The following is a 21,429-nucleotide window of genomic DNA, read 5'->3' on the forward strand; positions in this document are numbered from 1 at the left end:
GCAAGCCATTTTGTAATTAGGTGGGCCACATAGAAGGATTTTCTAACCACTTTGGCAATGTGATTATCAAAGGAGACGTTACTATCTACTTGGGTCCCCAGATCCCTTATTACGTCTTCCGTATTTAGGGGGCTACCACCTATGTGGTAGTTTATGGGTACTTTGTTTTTTCCAAAGGGGATGACTATGCACTTTTTGGCATTTAGCTTGAGGCCATGGTTTTGACACCAGGTATCTGTCCCATTGAGACCCTTTTGCAGGATGCATGTGGCAGACGGAGAGTCAATTATAGCCCCTAGTTTGCAGTCATCTGTGAACTTGGTTAGCCATAGCCCTCCTGTGCTTGCCTGTACCTCTAAGAAGTATATGCCGAACAGGAGGGGTCCTAGGACTGAGCCCTGGGGAATGCCACTTGTAACCGGTTTAGAGTCAGACCTAGCTCCCGCAACTCTTACCATGTGGGTTCTGTCCGTGAGCCAGTTGGCAACCAATCTCATGATGTAGGGGTTTATGTTCAGGCTGGTGAGTTTGTCTATAATACCTGAGTGGGGAATGGTGTTGAAGGCCTTTGCGAGGTCTAGGTAGGCTGTTCTGACCACCTTTCCCTCGTCTATAGCCTTGGTAACTGTCTCAAAGAAGTCCACCAGGTTTAGGAGGCATGATCTGCCCTTAAAAAGCCAAACTGGGTAGGGTCCAGTGTTTGGATGTTTCCAATGCCTCTGTTAATGAGATCCATGATGGTGCACTCCATAGCTTTGCAGACCAAGCTGGTCAGGCTTATAGGGTGATAGTTCCCGGGGTCCATTGTGGCTCCACCTTTGTGGAGTGGAATAACCGTTGCTGTGCGCCACTCTGTGGGCATGTAGCCTGTGGAGAGGCTGAGTTTAAACAGTGTGTTTAGGTGAGAGGTTAGTTCATCTTTGAGCTCATGTAGGACTCAGCCTGGGACACCATCCGGTCCCATTGATGCTGTGTTTTTGGCTTTGGAGAGGGCTGTTTTAACCTGAGTGTCTGTGATTTCAGAGGCACTACATTCTTCTGGTATAGTTATGGGCCCTTTTGGGGGTGTGAGGGGGGTGAAGTTTGCACTGAACCTGTCTGCCAGGATGTTGGCTATATCAGTCGGTTCCATTCTGCACTAACTCCGAGCAGATCTAAGAATTGCCACTTAGATTCTTGACATAGCTAAATAATGCCTTGTAGTTATCTTTGGAGTCCATGGCAATTTTTCTTTTGAAACTAGCCTTGGATGATTTTATGAGGGAACGTAGTTTCTTGCTGATACTGATCAGGGATGTCTTCCCTTCTTGGGATTTTACTCTTTTCTGTACTAGTTTCCTCCTTCTATTGTATAGCTTGTTTATGGCAGGGGTCCACCAGACTGGTTTCCTTTTCTTGGAGGAGTGAGTCTTGGTTTTGTTTAGGATAGCACGATCCATGCATTCTTGTAGGTGCCCGTAGAGTGCATTAGTAAAGGATTTTGCAGCTTGGACAGGTCTTAAGTAACGTGAAGTTTGCTTTTGAAATGTTTTTCATGATGGTTTCTTTGACCAGGGGTGGTGGTGGAATGTGGATATCCAGAGTGATTAGTTTATGGTCAGATCTAACCAGCGAGGGGTTGACCTCTGGTGTGGAACACCGGTCGCCCATGTTGGTGAGGACCAGGTCTTACATGTTGTCACCTCTGGTGGGGGTGTTGACTAGTTGATCCAGGGTGTTTGAGTTTATAAATTCTAGGAAATGTTGGGCAAGGGAGTTCGTACTTGAGTAGTTCTCCCAGTTAATGTTTGGGTAATTGAAATCACTCAATATCAGGGTGTTTGGTAAGACCTTTATATTTCCAGTGTTTCCAAGAATGCGGAGTGGGGGTCCTGGGACATGGTGGGTGATCTGTAGTAAGCTATAATTTGAATAGCAGTTTTGCCCATTGTTAGTTGCACATGAATGATCTCTGAAGCATTGTGCTTTGTCACTAAACTGGAGGTGTGGGTATCCTTGAGGAATATGGATACTCCCCCACCTTTTGTATGTCGGTCCGGGTTTTGTGGTCAAAATGTATGGTATGAGTTGTAGCCTAGTAGTGCTGGGGTGCTCTCTGGAGCCTTAAACCAGGTTTCTGTTACTGCACATATACCGATTTTCTCCATACTGAGGAGTGCCTCGAGTTTGTGCATTTTGAGGTTTAGACTTCTGGCACTGAGCAGCATTACCCTCAGTTTTTTGTTACTTGTGCTATTTACGGTGGTGGGTTTGTCTTTTGAGCCTTGCTTAAAAAAGGCACTATGGGGGTGGCAAGAGCCTTGGCCAGTATTCGAAAGCCTAAGGGTGACAGGTGCAAGCCATCGAGCATGTCATCCCAAGCTGACAGACACTGGATTCCCTTTGAATGACAACAGAAGCTTAGCCAATTGTTGAAATTGATAATTTTTTCTCTATACCGTGGTATCATTCTTGGTAAGGGTAGGATGCTACTCAGGGTTAGATCATACTGGCCTGGTCTACATGATCAGAGAGCTCCTCCATGTCTCTCTTCATGTAGTCCAGGGAGGTATGGCTCAAGTCATTCACACCAACATAGACAATGACAGAGTCATATTTGTACTTGTTCTGGAGTGACCTGAGTGCTTGTATTATGTGGCAGATCCTGGCGCCTGACAGACTGCTAACAGTAACCTTCTCCTTGTTCAGCCTAGTGAGTGGGACATCAGTGTGCCTGACTATACAGTCACCTATTACTAGTGTGTTGGGCATGTTATTTTGCCTTAAGGGCTGTGATTGGGTGGCACACTGGTTTTGTGAAGTATGTGTTTCATGGTTTGTGTTGGGGGATGGAGGTTGCTTGGATGTCTGCTTTGGAGGTCTCTGTTGCTTTTGCAGATTTTTATTTAGAGCCTCTGAGTATGTTTTTGTGTATTTATGTGTGTTTTTTGCCAGTGCTGGTTTCATAGGTCTATGTGAGACTGGTGGTGTGATGCAAGTAATTCCCTTCTCCTCTTGACTGCCTGGTCCAGTCTTGAGTTGAGAGAGAGTAGCCTCCAGTTTGGCTGTATAAGTGCATCTCTTGCATCTATTAGTGTTTGGTGGAAGGAGGAGAGGTTTGTCTGTGTACAAGAGGCAAATGTAACATTGCCTCAAAATGCCCAGATTCACCAGTTGAACTAGAGAGTACACCTGAAACTGCCCTTTGAACATGCCTAGATAGGTACAGTGAACTGTTTTACTGACTGGCTGGTAAGGTCGAATAGAGAGCCTTGTCCTTCTCTACAGTATAGGGGAGGTCAAGTGCTAAGGTTTATTAGTGCTTGCTATGAGTTTTGGGCAAGTTCCGGGATGAGAAGTGAATGATCTGAGTGCTTAAGTTGAAAGTTTGTCTAGTTCTAAGGGAAAAATTAAAGAGTAGGCTTTGTGGAGGCGGGAATAGTTATACCCTAGCTAACCAGCGCTGCCCGGCGCTCAAAACCGCGTAAATGTGGGTTTTATAGCAGGGAAATGAAAGAGATAGAAATTAGCCAAAAATGGCCAATAAACTACTAATTTCTGGGCTAAAACCACTCCTCCAGGGACAGATTGGCTGCTCAAGGCTTCCTATCTCACAGTGAACAGAGAAACTTCCTTCTATTCAAGTAAGGGATGGGCAAACACAGAAACTTGTAACACAGCCCTGAATTCAGCACTAACCTGAAAACTGGACTAAACTAGCTTAGAAATGCGGGAAAACAAGTTTTTTTTTTTTTTTTTTTTTGGAAAATAAAGCAGATACAACCAAAAAAACACTTTAAATGCACAGAAATGGCTATCACACTTGAGTGTGTAGCCTACAACAGTTAAACAGGTAATTTAAACACAACACAAGGACAACTTTGTTAAAGTGCAGGCAGTAAAATAAGTGCAATATGTAGCTGAAACAAGCTTTTTAAATCACAGAACTCTAGAAAATTAGCATTTTAGGCTTAATTAGCTAAAGGCAGCAAGAAAATGCAGAAAATGATACTTAATCACTCCAAAGTCTCTCTCTTGTCTCTCTGCTGCTGTAGAACTCTGCAGGGCACCAGGCAGGAGCCTGCTGAGCTGTATACTAGTACAAAAACCTTGCAAATGTCAGTTTTATAGCAGGGAAATGAAAGAGAGAGAAATTAGCCCAAAATGGGCAATAAACTACTAATTTCTGGGCTGAAACCACTCCTCCAGGGACAGATAGGCTGCTCAACGCTCCCTCTCTCACAGTGAACAGAGAAACGTCCTTCTAGCCAAGTAAGGTATGGGCAAACACAGAAACTTGTAACACAGCCCTGAATTCAGCACTAACCTGAAATCTGGACTAAACTAGCATAGAAGGTGGGAAAACAGGTATTTTTTTGTTTGTTTTTTTTTTCAGAAAATAAAGCAGATACAATTAAAAAACAGTTTTGATGCACAGAAATGGCTATCACACTTGAGTGTGTAGCCTACAACAGTTAAACAGGTAATTTAAACAGAAAATGACTTTGTTAAAGTGCTGGCAGTAAAATAAGTACAATATGTAGCTGAAACAAGCTTTTTAAATCACAGAAATTCTAGAAAATTTGTGTTTTAGGTGGAATTAGCTAAAGGCAGCAAGAAAATGCTGAAAAATGATACTTAATAATTCCAAAGTCTCTCTTTTGTTGCCCTGCTGCTGTAGAACTCTGCAGGGCACCAGGCAGGAGCTTGCTGAGCTGTATACTGCTATGTATGCTTAGATACTGATTATATCTTGATATAGCAATAGTGGTGCCAGTATATAACATGGCTTTTTGCTGTTTTCCTTGCTCAGGTCTTGTACAGTCCTGCTTTGTATTCCCTCAGTGGCCATTTCAGATGAAACTGAATTCTGCAGTGCTAGCATACCATTACAAATAAAATGGGGTAGTTGCTAATAGTTACGAGTTGTTTGTTTCCCTTACACAGCACATTATGTAAGGGTGCAAATTTAACTATATGGAAGCAGGACTGTCTACTGGGTAGAAACATGGAAAAATTGTTGCTTTAACACTCTCTCAAAGCAAAGTATTCTTCCTCATTTATATATATATATATATATATATATATATATATATATATATATATATATTTGTTCTCTGCAGGACCCCATCCACTGCCTCCTGTACTTGCACCCAATCAGATCATCATTCTGTGTAGAAGGAGCTAGGCAAGAGGACTAGGACCAATTCATTGATGGATGTAGAGGCACAGAGACACTGACTAAAACACAAATACACAGAACATCACTCACATATGCGCACATGTACATATACACACAAAGTCACACAGACAAAAGTGCCAACCAGTCATAGCCACTTTATTGACTGTGTCCACCTTGGTTGTCTAACTTTGATCAAATGAGTAAATATATTAATAACAGCCATAGTAATATATTTTATCTCACTGCTCTCAGATTACATACAGTAAACACAAATGTACTGATTTTGTTTTACAGCTCAAATGTCGGAAAGATCAAATGAATAAATTAATATACAAATAACATCCAGACTAATGTATTTCAGCTTGCTGCTGTGAGATGGATATACTGCAAACCATAAGTTGCATGAATACACAAACACACACGCACATCCTTGTAAATACAGCTGCATTTACTTGCAACAGTTCTGTTAGTTAAGAGATGCAGTTAGAGAGCAGAAAGAAAATGGAGCCTATAGTAAAGGATTTCATGTGAGTTTTACCAAGGCTAGGTATCACTTGGTATCACATTTCAGTCACTGCACCTGGATTTTGTACCATAGAAAGACATACTTATATATTTACCAGGATCTTCTGTTGTATTAATTCACCACTTTGTAACATTTTTATTTATTTATGTATTATTTGTTGACTGGAAAAGTCTGATTAGGATAGAGCCTATTTTCGGTGCAGGCCCCAGGAGAAATGCTCCAGATGCATGTCTTTGGAATGTGGAAGGAAACTGGAGGACCTGGAGAAAACCCACTCAAATGCAGGCAGGACATGCAGACTCTGCACAGAAGGCACCCAAGCTGAGAATCGAACCAGAGAACCTCTTGCTGTGAGGAGACAATGTTAACAGCTGCACCACTGCACCACCCAACATCTAGTATACAGCAAGGTTTACTGATGTTCCAAGCCTATTTTCTAAGACAGATTAAAACAGCCTAATTATACAGAGTTAAGGAAATGATACAGAGAAGCCTGAAAGAAACACAGATGTACTGCCAGGAAATCTATATATTTCAGTTTGGAGAATCACAAGAGATATCATGAGGATACAAGGTGAGTGGTTAAATAGAAATAAGAGAAATAACTATTGCATAGAAAGGGAGGTGAATGATTGAAATAGCCCTCTTTAAGGTAGTAGCATCAAAAATAATGCCTGAATTTAGGAAAGCATAGCACATGTATAAATTCTCCTTAAAAGATCATGGTTTATTATGGGATAAGTTGTTAGATAAGTAGGGCCTTTAGTTTATGTAATAAGGAATGGGTAGACTAGTGGGACCGTGTGGTCTTCATCACCCAATAAAATGAAAATTTTTGAACCTGGAGATGAAGAGAATCAGGAATAGCATGAGAAATACTGTTTTACACAAACAGGGGTAGAACATTGGTTTAGTTCTAGACCAACACCACTTACAGTGCAAGTAATGTATAATGGAAGAGTTTCATTAGACCAAACACACATGATTATGCACACACAAGCATACAAATATACACACAGATGGACTTCCTCAGGGAGAAGATCAGGAAAGCTGTAGATGGACTATCACATACAGTAAAAATCAGAGAAGAACTAGGCGAACTAAATGGACCAGGTGGCCTTTTGTGAAGAAAATTCTTCTTACAATCTCAATACATATTTTTCATTACACCATCTCAAGAGCAAAGGCATATAACATTTTAACTCTTAGCTGTAAGGTATGTGCATAAATGTACTGCAAAAGTCACTTTTTAGGATGTAAAGAAACTTTATCAGCACTCTTAGATGTTTGTATTTTAACAAATTGTTTGGGGATGCAGCAAAGATTTAAAATACAGGACAAGCTTGATTTACTGGTAATAATATATTATGCATTAGAGGCGCTACAAATATGATCTACAAAACTGCTGCTGCCCTATAAATATTTAACAAAATTAAACCTGTAATTAGAGACATATTCATTGAATACCAATACCAAAAATGCTATGTCACAAACAAAAAACAAAGCAAACCAGCTGGGGATTGAAAGTACCATGGGGAGGATGGTTGTAGACCTTGAATCAGAAAAACATCTGTGTTTGGCATAATGATTACGCTAACAAAAGATTCTATGAAGAGAGCATTGTAAAGGAAAATATTACATATGTGTGTATACAGGAAGAAAAGAAATAAAAGGAAATTTAACTACTGAATACTTAACCACTACTTGTGAGTTTTCAGTGGGACAATGACACTCATTTCTAGATGTGATACTTGAAAGCAAGGTTGGAGATGTTATCATGGTATCATAGCATCATAGAAGAATAGTAGACTATCTATCCAAGGGGCCTTTTTAAGCCTAGTCACACTTCCGAATAAAATTTGATAGGTATTGGTTTCCAATGGTTTTATGGGGGGGTATATATATTTAGGCATGGGTGGCTAAGCAATCCAAGCTTCCTGTTTCTACACCTATGCAAGTAGATCAAAGCAGTTGAGAATGTGCATAAGCTAGTTGTGCATATTTTTCTCACCATTTTGAAGTTATTATAGAAACATTGCAAGTATACATGCAATGGAATTGTTTTCAGGAGTTGTACTGATACATATATAAAGGTATTTCTTGTTCGGCTCCAGAAACATTGTTTAATTTTTCCTCATATAAGAAATACTGCATTGTTTGGCACACTGAGATGGACAAATGGGAGAGTCATTGCACTAAATAAAAAACAATAGTTAGAGCTCTGAAAAGTCCTTGGTATTTTAATATGTGTGAGTAGTGGCTTGCAAAGGAAGATAATGAGTAGAGAAGTATACACTGTGCCAGCAAATAAGAGTGGTCAGGCACAGCTAGCTGTTTTCTTTATTTCCTGAGCGGTCAGGCACAGCTAGCTGTTTCCTTTATTTCCTGAGCGGTCAGGCACAGCTAGCTGTTTCCTTTATTTCATGAGTGGTCAGGCACAGCTATCTGTTTCCTTTATTTCCTGAGCCGCCAGGCACAGCTATCTGTTTCCTTTATTTCCTGAGCTGCCAGGCACAGCTAGCTGTTTCCTTTATTTCCTGAGCCGCCAGGCACAGCTAGTTGTTTCCTTTATTTCCTGAGTGGTCAGGCACAGCTAGCTGTTTCCTTTATTTCCTGAGTGGTCAGGCACAGCTAGCTGTTTCCTTTATTTCCTGAGTGGTCAGGCACAGCTAGCTGTTTTCTTTATTTCCTGAGTGGTCAGGCACAGCTAGCTGTTTCCTTTATTTCCTGAGTGGTCAAGCACAGCTAGCTGTTTCCTTTATTTCCTGAGCCGCCAGGCACAGCTAGCTGTTTCCTTTATTTCCTGAGTGGTCAGGTACAGCTAGCTGTTTCCTTTATTTCCTGAGCCGCCAGGCACAGCTAGCTGTTTCCTTTATTTCCTGAGTGGTCAGGCACAGCTAGCTGTTTCCTTTATTTCCTGAGCCGCCAGGCACAGCTAGCTGTTTCCTTTATTTCCTGAGTGGTCAGGTACAGCTAGCTGTTTCCTTTATTTCCTGAGTGGTCAGGCACAGCTAGCTGTTTCCTTTATTTCCTGAGTGGTCAGGCACAGCTAGCTGTTTCCTTTATTTCCTGAGTCGCCAGGCACAGCTAGCTATTTCCTTTATTTCCTGAGTGGTCAGGCACAGCTAGCTGTTTCCTTTATTTCCTGAGTGGTCAGGCACAGCTAGCTATTTCCTTTATTTCCTGAGTGGTCAGGCACAGCTAGCTGTTTCCTTTATTTCCTGAGTGGTCAGGCACAGCTAGCTGTTTCCTTTATTTCCTGAGTGGTCAGGCACAGCTAGCTGTTTCCTTTATTTCCTGAGCCGCCAGGCACAGCTAGCTGTTTCCTTTATTTCCTGAGTGGTCAGGCACAGCTAGCTGTTTCCTTTATTTCCTGAGCTGCCAGGCATAGTTAGCTGTTTACTTTATTTCCTGAGCTGCCAGGCTCAGCTAGCTGTTTCCTTTATTTCCTGAGTGGTCAGGCACAGCTAGCTGTTTCCTTTATTTCCTGAGCTGCCAGGCATAGTTAGCTGTTTACTTTATTTCCTGAGCTGCCAGGCTCAGCTAGCTGTTTCCTTTATTTCCTGAGCGGTCAGGCACAGCTAGCTGTTTTCTTTATTTCCTGAGTGGTCAGGCACAGCTAGCTGTTTCCTTTATTTCCTGAGTGGTCAGGTACAGCTAGCTGTTTCCTTTATTTCCTGAGTGGTCAGGCACAGCTAGCTGTTTCCTTTATTTCCTGAGCCGCCAGGCACAGCTAGCTGTTTCCTTTATTTCCTGAGTGGTCAGGTACAGCTAGCTGTTTCCTTTATTTCCTGAGTGGTCAGGCACAGCTAGCTGTTTCCTTTATTTCCTGAGTGGTCAGGCACAGCTAGCTGTTTCCTTTATTTCCTGAGTCGCCAGGCACAGCTAGCTATTTCCTTTATTTCCTGAGTGGTCAGGCACAGCTAGCTGTTTCCTTTATTTCCTGAGCTGCCAGGCTCAGCTAGCTGTTTCCTTTATTGCCTGAGTGGTCAGGCACAGCTAGCTATTTCCTTTATTTCCTGAGTGGTCAGGCACAGCTAGCTGTTTCCTTTATTTCCTGAGTGGTCAGGCACAGCTAGCTGTTTCCTTTATTTCCTGAGTGGTCAGGCACAGCTAGCTGTTTCCTTTATTTCCTGAGCCGCCAGGCACAGCTAGCTGTTTCCTTTATTTCCTGAGTGGTCAGGCACAGCTAGCTGTTTCCTTTATTTCCTGAGCTGCCAGGCATAGTTAGCTGTTTACTTTATTTCCTGAGCTGCCAGGCTCAGCTAGCTGTTTCCTTTATTTCCTGAGTGGTCAGGCACAGCTAGCTGTTTCCTTTATTTCCTGAGCTGCCAGGCATAGTTAGCTGTTTACTTTATTTCCTGAGCTGCCAGGCTCAGCTAGCTGTTTCCTTTATTTCCTGAGCGGTCAGGCACAGCTAGCTGTTTCCTTTATTTCCTGAGTGGCCAGGCACATCTGGCTGTTTCCTTTATTTCCTGAGTGGTCAGGTACAGCTAGCTGTTTCCTTTATTTCCTGAGCTGCCAGGCACAGCTAGCTGTTTCCTTTATTTCCTGAGTGGTCAGGCACAGCTAGCTGTTTCCTTTATTTCCTGAGTGGTCAGGCACAGCTAGCTGTTTCCTTTATTTCCTGAGCTGCCAGGCACAGCTAGCTGCTTCCTTTATTTCCTGAGTGGTCAGGCACAGCTAGCTGTTTCCTTTATTTCCTGAGCAGCCAGGCACAGCTAGCTGTTTCCTTTATTTCCTGAGTGGTCAGGCACAGCTAGCTGTTTCCTTTATTTCCTGAGCTGCCAGGCATAGTTAGCTGTTTACTTTATTTCCTGAGCTGCCAGGCTCAGCTAGCTGTTTCCTTTATTTCCTGAGCGGTCAGGCACAGCTAGCTGTTTCCTTTATTTCCTGAGTGGCCAGGCACATCTGGCTGTTTCCTTTATTTCCTGAGTGGTCAGGTACAGCTAGCTGTTTCCTTTATTTCCTGAGAAGCCAGACACAGCTAGCTGTTTCCTTTATTTCCTGAGCGGTCAGGCACAGCTAGCTGTTTCCTTTATTTCCTCTTAATAGATTTTCATCTCTTCAGTTCTAGTTGACTTCCAAATATATAAATACAGGCTAAGGTCATGGTTGGGCACCAGTTACTTCTGGACTTGAGTACGTCTACAAACACATATGCAGCACTATGGTTGCTACATCAGTTCACCACTTATTCAGGCTTCCACTATCTGTCTTGGTGAGCATCTACTGGGTGACAAAAACACATGTCAAAGGCTTTACCTTCTGCACTCCAACTTATTTTTTAATGAAAGTAGGGGACTAAGGGTTAGTATCCCCCCCTCATGTGTAATATAGTGATAATCTACCACTAAACTGCTGATCTCCTTGGACGGGATAAAGTAGATTATAATTTTTGCCTCCTTCTGAGTGCACCCACGAAGAAATGGCAGATTTTATTTGTGTATTATTTAAAATAAACGTAGGAGGTTAAGTCAGCAGTAACTCCCCCTTTTTTTAGATGTAATATAAATGGCTAAACTGTTCCACTAAACTGATGCTCTTCTTAAATGGGCTACAGGACAGCATACATTGCACATCTATTTGTAATGCATGTAGGAGAGTTGCTACCCTCCTCTTAACACCTTGCTTTTATTCAGAAAAGAAAAAAAAATATTTAGCACATCAATTTTGACTATACACATTTTAAATTTATTTGTAATCTTTATAAATGTGGAATTCTTGCATATACAAATAGACAGTTATGTTGACGTTACACTCTTAAAGATAAATAAGGTTACTATATATTGAGATGCATATGGTTATCTAGGTATGTCTTTACCATAATTACTGTGGTGCATTCTCTCAGTGCTGTTGTGAAAAGCAGTAGTATATGAATTCTGCAATGTGCACACACATACATATGAGCGCGCGCTTGCACACACACACACACACACACACACACACACACACACACACACACACACACATATATGTACTTGGAAATATTTTAAAACTAATATATCAATGATCTAGAAACAAATCTAAAATAAATTGTATGCAGAGGGGATAGGTCACCCTGCACCCCTTGCTAATTATATATACCAACTTGAAGAATGTACTTTAGTTGGGAGAGAACAAAACCCACTCCCCATTATACCATGAACTTGGGCAAACAGCTACCGGCACACATTGATGTTTTGCAGTTTCAAACTTTTGAGTTCACCATACTGCAATCTGACCACAAGTCTTTTCAGTATTTACCAGGCGTACCAATATACATATACAGATATAACAGAAGTAATGGTACCTGTGATGTGAATATGTTATTACATTTGATTACTGGGAAGGCCCAAATGGGCAATAAAAACCCTTTTCTGCAGAACCTTTATCCGGTTACTTGTTTTTTTGTTATTTATCCTTTTCTGCAGAGGCCTGGGAAGAAAAGCTCCAGCTGGCAAAAGATACATACAGTATATGGAGACAGCAAATAACATCTCTGCTGAAACAGAAGGAGTAAAATAAAATTTACATTTGCATACAAAGAACAGGGCTGCATTTACATTGCAATCCACAGAATATTATTTATTTATTTATGTATTTACATTTGTTGACTGGAAGAGTCTGACTGGACACAGTTCCGTTTTCAGCGAAGGCCCGGGGAGAAAAGCTCCACATTAAGTATTACTTGCATTATACAGTTAAAAAACATAGCATTTAAATATAGACATTAGTCCAGCTGAGGACGTAAGACAAGAATAAAACATAGATGTAAAACAGCTGTAGAACATAGTACAATTTTAAAATATGGTGACATATACTAAACATGGTTAAAATGTAGCTGAGATTCATCAGTGAACAATTGATACAAACTGTTTTTGAGGTACATAACAGCCATTATCAGTTGTTGCTACAAGAAGTTAGTATTATGTGGTAGGTAGCTGGGAACATGAGTAGCCAAGCTTGCTAAGAGTAGGTTGTTGACAGGGGGCTGAGAGAGGTAGTGGGTGGGGGGAGTGAATGGTATTAGAGGGGGGGTTGCAAGGGCATATCTGGCAAGTTTTGAAGTGTGATTTTAGTAAGAATTTAAAGTGGGTGCAAGAAGTTACAGAGGTAATTGAGGATGGGAGGGAGTTCCAGAGTTTGGATATAGTGCAGGAGAATAATGCTTCTCCAGCAGAGTTAATGGCTCTTGTAACCTGTAGGAGGTTTTTGTGGCTGGATCTTAGTGGTCTCGTGGTTATGTAGAGTTGGAGTAGATTCTGGAGAGATGGGACTTTTAGTGGTTGGTTTATTCGTTTGTGGGCGAGTGTGAGTTGGTACCATTGAAGGAGGTGGGGTAGCTCTAGCCAGCCCAGTTCTGCTAGAGAGAGACAGTGGTGAGTACAGTAGGCAGCCCATGTGGCGAATTTGGCGATTTTGTTGTAGTAGGTTACAAGCTTATTTAGGTTGCATTGTCTAAGGTTAGTAAATATTGGAGAGGCGTAGAGTAAGGTAGAGATAAGATGAGAATTTGCTACCGAAATTTTAGCTGCCTTGTAGTTGCTGATTCTATATAATGCTCCTAGTTTTTTGTGCACTTTTTTAATGGTCATGGAAATGTGAATGTCAAAGTTCAGTTTATTGTCTATTTCTACTACTAGTAATTTGTTGTGTTCTGTAGGATGGATGGAGGTGTTGTCTTTTGCTGTGATGTTAAAGTGAGAGCTGTCTAGGGTAAGTTTGGTGAGTTGGAAGATTAGTAATTTTGTTTTGTTTGGGTTGAGTATTAGTTGGGCATTGGATAACCAAGTTTCAATAGAAGAAAATTCTTCATGTGTGCCTTTTTGCAGTTTGGGTAGGGAGTAGGCTGTGCAGATGATAGTTGAGTCATCTGCATATTGTATGAGTGTGCCATGTGTTGTGGCTGAGGCTAGATTATTGGTGAAAAGAGAGAAGAGCAGGGTTCCCAGGATGGACCCTTGGGGAACTCCTATGGAGACTGGTAGTTGGGGGGGGTAGGTTGTCCTACCAAACAACTGCTTGTTGGTGGTCAGATAGGTAACTCTGAAACCAGTTGATGACTGGTTGAGAGAAGGATAGGTTATTGAGAAGAGAGATGAGTTGTTTGTGTGGGACAATGTTAAAAGCTTTAGAGAGGTCTAGGAAGGTAGCTGAGGAGAGATAACCTGCATTTTTATTTTGTAGGATAGTGTTAGAGAAAGAGAGTAAGGTGGTGGTGGTGCTATGGTTAGGTCGGAAACCGTGTTGTGTGTTGGAGAGGAGGTTGTTAGCAAGGAGGTGATCTGAGACTTGAGAATGAATGCATCTCTGTAGTATTTTGGAGAGTGGCGAGAGAATAGCTATGGGGCGGTAATTGGTTAGATCTGTGTAGGGGACTCCTTTGTGCAGGGGAATTATGTGTGAGACTTTCCATAGTGTGGGGACATAACTTTCTGACAGAGATCTGTTAATTATGTGTGAGACTTTCCATAGTGTGGGGACATAACTTTCTGACAGAGATCTGTTAATTATGTGTGAGACTTTCAATAGTGTGGGAACATAACTTTCTGACAGAGATCTGTTAATTATGTGTGAGACTTTCCACAGTGTGGGAACATAACTTTCTGACAGAGATCTGTTAATTATGTGTGAGACTTTCCATAGTGTGGGAACATAACTTTCTGACAGAGATTTGTTAATTATGTGTGAGACTTTCCACAGTGTGGGAACATAACTTTCTGACAGAGATCTGTTAATTATGTGTGAGACTTTCCATAGTGTGGGAACATAACTTTCTGACAGAGATCTGTTAATTATGTGTGAGACTTTCCATAGTGTGGGGACATAACTTTCTGACAGAGATCTGTTAATTATGTGTGAGACTTTCCACAGTGTGGGAACATAACTTCCTGTCTGAGATCTGGTAATTATGTGTGAGACTTTCCATAGTGTGGGAACATAACTTTCTGACTGAGATCTGTTAATTATGTGTGAGACTTTCCATAGTGTGGGAACATAACTTTCTGACAGAGATCTGTTAATTATGTGTGAGACTTTCCATGGTGTGGGAACATAACTTCCTGACAGAGATCTGTTAATTATGTGTGAGACTTTCCATAGTGTGGGAACATAACTTTCTGACTGAGATCTGTTAATTATGTGTGAGACTTTCCATAGTGTGGGAACGTAACTTTCTGACAGAGATCTCTTAATTATGTGTGAGACTTTCCACAGTGTGGGAACGTAACTTTCTGACAGAGATCTGTTAATTATGTGTGAGACTTTCCACAGTGTGGGAACATAACTTCCTGACAGAGATCTGTTGATTATGTGTGACACTTTCCACAGTGTGGGAACATAACTTCCTGACAGAGATCTGTTAATTATGTGTGAGACTTTCCACAGTGTGGGAACATAACTTCCTGACAGAGATCTGTTAATTATGTGTGAGACTTTCCACAGTGTGGGGACATAACTTCCTGACAGAGATCTGTTAATTATGTGTGAGACTTTCCACAGTGTGGGAACATAACTTCCTGGCAGAGATCTGTTAATTATGTGTGAGACTTTCCACAGTGTGGGAACATAACTTTCTGACAGAGATCTGTTAATTATGTGCGAGACTTTCCACAGTGTGGGAACATAACTTTCTGACAGAGATCTGTTAATTATGTGTGAGACTTTACATAGTGTGGGAACTTAACTTTCTGTCAGATATCTGTTAATTATGTGTGAGTCTTTCCATATTGTGGGAACATAACTTTCTGAAAGAGATCTGTTAATTCTGTGAGGCTTTCCATAGTGTGGGAACATAACTTCCTGACAGAGATCTGTTAATTATGTGTGAGACTTTCCATAGTGTGGGAACATAACTTTCTGACAGAGATCTGTTTAATTATGTGTGAGACTTTCCATAGTGTGGGAACATAACTTTCTGACAGAGATCTGTTAATTATGTGTGAGACTTTCCATAGTGTGGGGACATAACTTTCTGACAGAGATCTGTTAATTATGTGTGAGACTTTCCACAGTGTGGGAACATAACTTTCTGACAGAGATCTGTTAATTATGTGTGAGACTTTCCACAGTGTGGGAACATAACTTTCTGACAGAGATCTGTTAATTATGTGTGAGACTTTCCATAGTGTGGGAACATAACTCTCTGACAGAGATCTGTTAGTCAGGAGTGATACTGGGTAGGCCAGAGCGTCAGCTGCAAGTTGAAGGTATTCACTTCTATAGGTGCTTTGTAGATTACCTTTTTATTTTTTGGAAAGGAAATGGGGAACAACTGAGGTCTTTGCACTCACATCTTAACACTACTAGTGACTTTTTAAAGTTTACAATGAATTGTTCAGAAAAAGTCTAGATTTTTTGGATATTATTATCTACAAAGAAAGCGATAGATGGCTCACTAAGTTACATAGGAAACAATGTTATAGACCATCTTTCCTGCATAGGGACAGCATGCACAATCAAAGTATTTCCCCCCAACATTATCAGGGGGCAAGCAATGAGAATATCAGTTTTATGCTGTCAAGAGGAAGTATATGAAAATGAACTTAGTAATTTAATAACAGGTTTCTTAAGTAGAGGATATAATGAACGAGAAATTAATAAGATATGTTATAAAGTGTATAAAGAAAGAGAAGGTAAAGCTAAACCCTAGTATTCTGATAGAGAGTATAGTGAAAGGACAGGCACTAAAGGCAGAACATTAGCCTATACTCACATGGTCTTACCATATACAAAGGACGTAGAAATATTTGAAACCATTATTCATCAGAATTGGCATATGTTGTGGGTTGATGAGAATACCACTAATATAGTGGGCAGACAACCACACTTTGTGTTTAAAAATAAGAAAAATCTAAAGCAGCAGTTGTGTTATCCAAGAAGAATAAGTGTGAAGGACAATATAGTGAAAGGTACCAATAGATCTGGGCATTGTGCATACTGTAATTATGTAGATGAGTCTAGATTTTTTAAACACCCAGGAACAGGGAGCTTAGGGACTTAGCAGACTGTAACATTAGTAATGTGGTATATGTGGCTCATTGTGTAACATGTTTCCAAGTTTACGTTAGTAAAACCAACCGTCGTCTTAGGGAACGGATTAGGGACCACCTATACTGTACCAGAAAGGGCCAAGAGTATAGTGCCCTAGCCAAGCATACCCTTTCCAAGGGAAATGACCATGTATTTTTATTTCAAGTTTTACATGTCCAGAATATTAATATTAGAATGGGGAAATAGTTAACACCACTGAAAACATGGAAGTGCAATGGATTTTGAGACTGGGAGCACATAGAGGCTTAGGTCCAAATGATAGTGTTCCCTTGAAACCAGTACTGAAATCTGGGAAGTTAAGATAAAAATAAGATTAAGTACATATATATGTACTGTTTCTTAGAATAAGCCATGACTACACATGCACTTATGTATTAATAATATGTATCCTAGTATATGTATATACATATGCTTTTATTTTACTAGGCTTTTATTCCTAATTAATTAATTTTAATTGATTGAGATATGTAATTAGGGTAATTAATTTTTGAGTGCTAGGATTGGTTGATTTGTTTTGAATTAAAGTATATATATGTTGTGCTTTGAATGAATTGTCTGATGAAGCAATGGTTACCATTGTGGAAGCGCTCACCGTTTTGTATTAAACCAGAGGATTTTATCTAGTTGCGGTCTTGCCTTTATTCCAGTTACCTTCTCCACTGGGCTTCTTGTGTTTAAGAACTGTTCATATTTTGGGCTGGTTGGATTTGTTTGCTGTATTTATATAATCTAGGTTAGTCACTGTATGTACTAGAACAACTCAGAGCACAAAAATGTCATTACCATTTTATCTAAAAGGATACCACTCAATGCAAGAAATGTGCTTCTTAAAATTCCTGTTGAATTTACCAGCTGGGAATTTTAAGGAGTATTCCATTAAACAATCAGAGCTCCATAAATTTGACTGATGTCAGTACATTTGTTAATGTCTTGTTCTCACTTTATAGTCAATTATCTGAAAACTTACCACTTTACGTTCTGCGCCAGACTCTAATACTTTTTTTTCTGCCTGGAGTTGTTCCAGAATTACTTTTTGCAGTAGTGGTGCATTTGCCCCTCTAACAACAGCTACAAGTTCACCTCCCTGGGAAGTTTGAAATGAGAGACAAAGAGAAAGAGTAAGAGATAGTGAGATAGAGACTATGAAAAATTACATGAGCCATCTTAGGGCAGTTTGTTTTGAAAATACATGCTGCACTCAGATCAAATCAACTGTAATTACTTTACAGAGTTAATGCTTCCTTTGGACAAATAATCAAACAAAAAACAGACAACGGGTAACGTTTCTTATATATTATTGTTTATTTGTCATCTCAACAGTATTCTGCTGAAAAAAATTACCATATAACAGCTCTTGACAATGAATAGTTCATTCCCTCTTAAATGCAACATCAGTTACATGTGTTTCGGGATGTCATAACATGTTTAAGTGGAGCTACAATGCTATGTTATACTGAACAAGTACTACTGATAGGAACAAAGGTTCTGTCAGTTAACAGTCACATGACACCTTAAACAAGCTAAAGATCAAGTAAAGGAACATTCTTAGGTTGCTGTCAATAGTAAAATTTAGAAGTCGTATATAACAAGGAACCTGTTCTACCCAGGGAGACCCTGTGTAATATAACTAATTTCAGGTGATTATGTCCTTGTATCACTTAACCTTTACTCTCTCATCTTCCCCCTTCTTTTTCCAACTTCCAAGCTACTCACTTTAACCCTCTACAGTATTAAACCCAGCCAGTAACTCTGGCTATTAGTTGCTACTTCTCATAGCGGGCGATTGCTCCTCTTTTTGTCACAGTCATTATACACCTGCACATTAAATGGAATTCCTGACTGTTTCTCCTGGAAAATGTCTTTTTCCAATTTATTTTATATATTTTCAGTGTTTGTCTGGAAAAATGTCTAACTCCATGTTGTATTATTTAAATGACCTTTGTATAACATGGTATAAATTTGCTTCTCTTGTGTTTTTTTTTTTTTTTTTTTTGTAAGAAAGTCCAGCACCATTTGGGACATAGATAAAATTTAAAGATTTAATGTGACAAAACATCATACCGGTTTCGGCAAAACTTACAGCCTTCTTCAGTGCATTAACTGACATGAATCCATTACACATTTAAAGAGTATCAAGTTAAACTATAATCAAAACTGATTGGTACGTGCCAGAATTAAATTAATTAATTGAGGCCGGGCTTAAACAGAGCCCCTGGCCTGACAATCCAACTAGATTCTTTATTATTTAATATAGAATGCCAACCTGCTTTATTGGATTTATGTCCCTGGATTTTATCAATGATTGTGAATTGAAATTTAGCAGTGACATGGGTCATTGTATGTTTGTAGAGAGCATTAGATATTCTTTTAGTTCTTATGTCACTAAGATGTTCACGAATCCTATGTTTTAATGGCCTAGATCTTTACCCCACATAAAAAGCAGAGAAAAAACGGGTGGCCAAATAAATGACCCAGCACTTCCTCAGTTGCCGAAGCATCTGATTTTGAAAATATGTGGGGTGTTGCTGCTGGTGAATTCCTTTGTTTTGCACACATGTATACAAGAACTACAGTGGCCACAGGGGTTGCTGCCCACTAACTTCTCCCCAAATAAAGTGACTTGTTGTGTGGCAGTAGGGGTAAAATGTTTATAGTGGGTTAAATGTGAATTTATGGTACAACCTCTTCTATAAGAGAAGAGACATTGTGGGGAAAGCATACCAGCTAATTTCTCATTGACAAACAGGATGTCCCAATGATTGTTGATAATATTTATGAAGCCATCTGTATTGCATCCAAATGTTGTAACCAAACAAATGGGTTGGGGAGATTGTCCATCCCTTCCCTTGGATCCCTTACCATAAGTTAGCAAATTCTTCCTATCTTGTTCAGTGGCAAAGGAGCATGCCCTTTTGATATTGTTTGCATGATAACCCCTGTTTAGAAATCTTTGGGAAAGATCATTTTTACTGGTGTTATAGGCTGCATCTGATGAACAAATACACTTAATGCGTAGAAATTGGGATTTTGGGATGTTCCGGATGATGTGGAAGGGGTGATGACTGGAAGCATGTAGTAAGGTGTTGAATTGGGGGAATTTTCTATAAACCTTCGTCTCAAGTGTATGGTCATCCTGACGTAAAATATGAACGTCCAGGAATGTGATTTCTTTGTAGTCATAATTAAATATGAAATGTATTCCCCATTTGTTTTCATTTAAATATTCTACAAATTTCTCTGCATATCCAGCACCCCCCCCCCCCTCCACACCATCCAACAATCGTCTAGATAACGTCTCCAAAATATCCATGTTATCTAAAAATATGTTATGGTTCTCATCATATAGCATTTGTTCTTTGATGTAGCCCATAAAGAGGTCTGCATAAATGGGAGCGACAGACAATCCCATAGCCGTACCTCTTAACTGCCAATAACATCTCCCATGGAAGTAAAAAACATTCTTGGTAAGAACCTGTTCAGCTAAGCAAACAAGAAGAGTGTTAAAACCAGGAGTATATAACTCAGCTTTGTTCATCCAGAATTGAATAGCTTCCAATCCTGCCCAATGTGGGATATTGGTGTATCAGGCAGTAACGTCCAATGTGCATACAAGCCAACCTGGTTCCAACTGTGTGTCATTTATAATGTTAAGAAACTGGGTGGTGTCTTTAATTCTGGATCTGACCAGAGGAAGAAGTGGTTGTAAGTATTCCATAAGAAAGGCAGATAATGGTTCCATCAAAGATCCTCAACCCGAAACAATCAGTCTAACTGGTGGTTTGGTAGGATGTTTATGTATTTTGGGGAGTAGGTATAGATACTGTAACCTAGGATCTTGGACAGTCAATTGATAACCTGTCCTCTGATCAATGATCCCTTCTTCCTGTGCCAGTTTTAAAAAGACATCAATTTCTTGTTTGAACCTGAATATTGGGTCCAGGGGCATATGCATGTAAAATTTATTATTGGACAGTTGTGTTATAGCTTCTGTTTCATACATGTTCCAGTCCATGATGACCACCACTGCCCCCCCTTTGACATCTGATAAAATGACGAGGTCATGTTTGTTGCTGAATTTATGTAAAGCATCCCGTTCTTGTTTGGTGAGATTCTGTTTATTACTGGTGTATATATTCATGTTAAAGTGCAAATCTTTGAGCACACATTCTTTAAAGACTGAGACATGTTTGTCTATGGGAGGTATAAAATTGGATTTATGGAAATTAAATCCAGTAGATCTTTGAGATTGATTTGAGTCTGAAAAGAATAATTTGAGGTTAAGAATTCTCCAAAATTCATGAATATCATTGACAAAAGCATGTTCAGCCACAAAAAAGTTGGAACAAAATTCCAAAAAGTGAAGACAAAAAGTTAGCTTATGAGCTTATTGTAGGTTTGAGTTGAGACAAAAGTCAACTCCTATATAAAAATTCACTTCTTGTGCTATAGCTCTTGGTTTTTATATGGACAATATTATGCCTTACAACTAATTAGTAGTGACCTATTGGGCAGAGATGAATGTCGGCCTTTTTTTAAAATTGAACATTTGTGTTTGATTTATTTAGTATTCCAACAGTCAGATTCCCAGTTATTGCATTCCCTTTATCATTGTTTGAGGCATTATCATTGCTTTAGGGTGTAGTAGCTCCATTTTGATAGATTTTGAATTTTGGGTTTAACATTTTTAATTGGCACATAATTAATGTAA

The 21,429-nt window shown here is 39.9% G+C and overlaps 1 protein-coding gene across 1 annotated transcript in view; it reads right to left on the reverse strand.

The window, feature by feature from the left end:
* Positions 1 to 21,429, reverse strand: part of LOC122805622 (thioredoxin domain-containing protein 6-like) — a 563,041-nt gene that overhangs the window by 353,170 nt on the left and 188,442 nt on the right. The window contains exon 6 of the mRNA XM_044075878.1: positions 17,689 to 17,805. Within this exon, the coding sequence (XP_043931813.1) occupies positions 17,689 to 17,805 (117 nt within the window). The remainder of the gene's footprint in view (positions 1 to 17,688; positions 17,806 to 21,429) is intronic.

Source organism: Protopterus annectens, chromosome 6.part1 (genome assembly GCF_019279795.1).
Source record: "Protopterus annectens isolate FY-2018-M chromosome 6.part1, PAN1.0, whole genome shotgun sequence".
Lineage (NCBI taxonomy): Eukaryota > Metazoa > Chordata > Ceratodontiformes > Protopteridae > Protopterus > Protopterus annectens.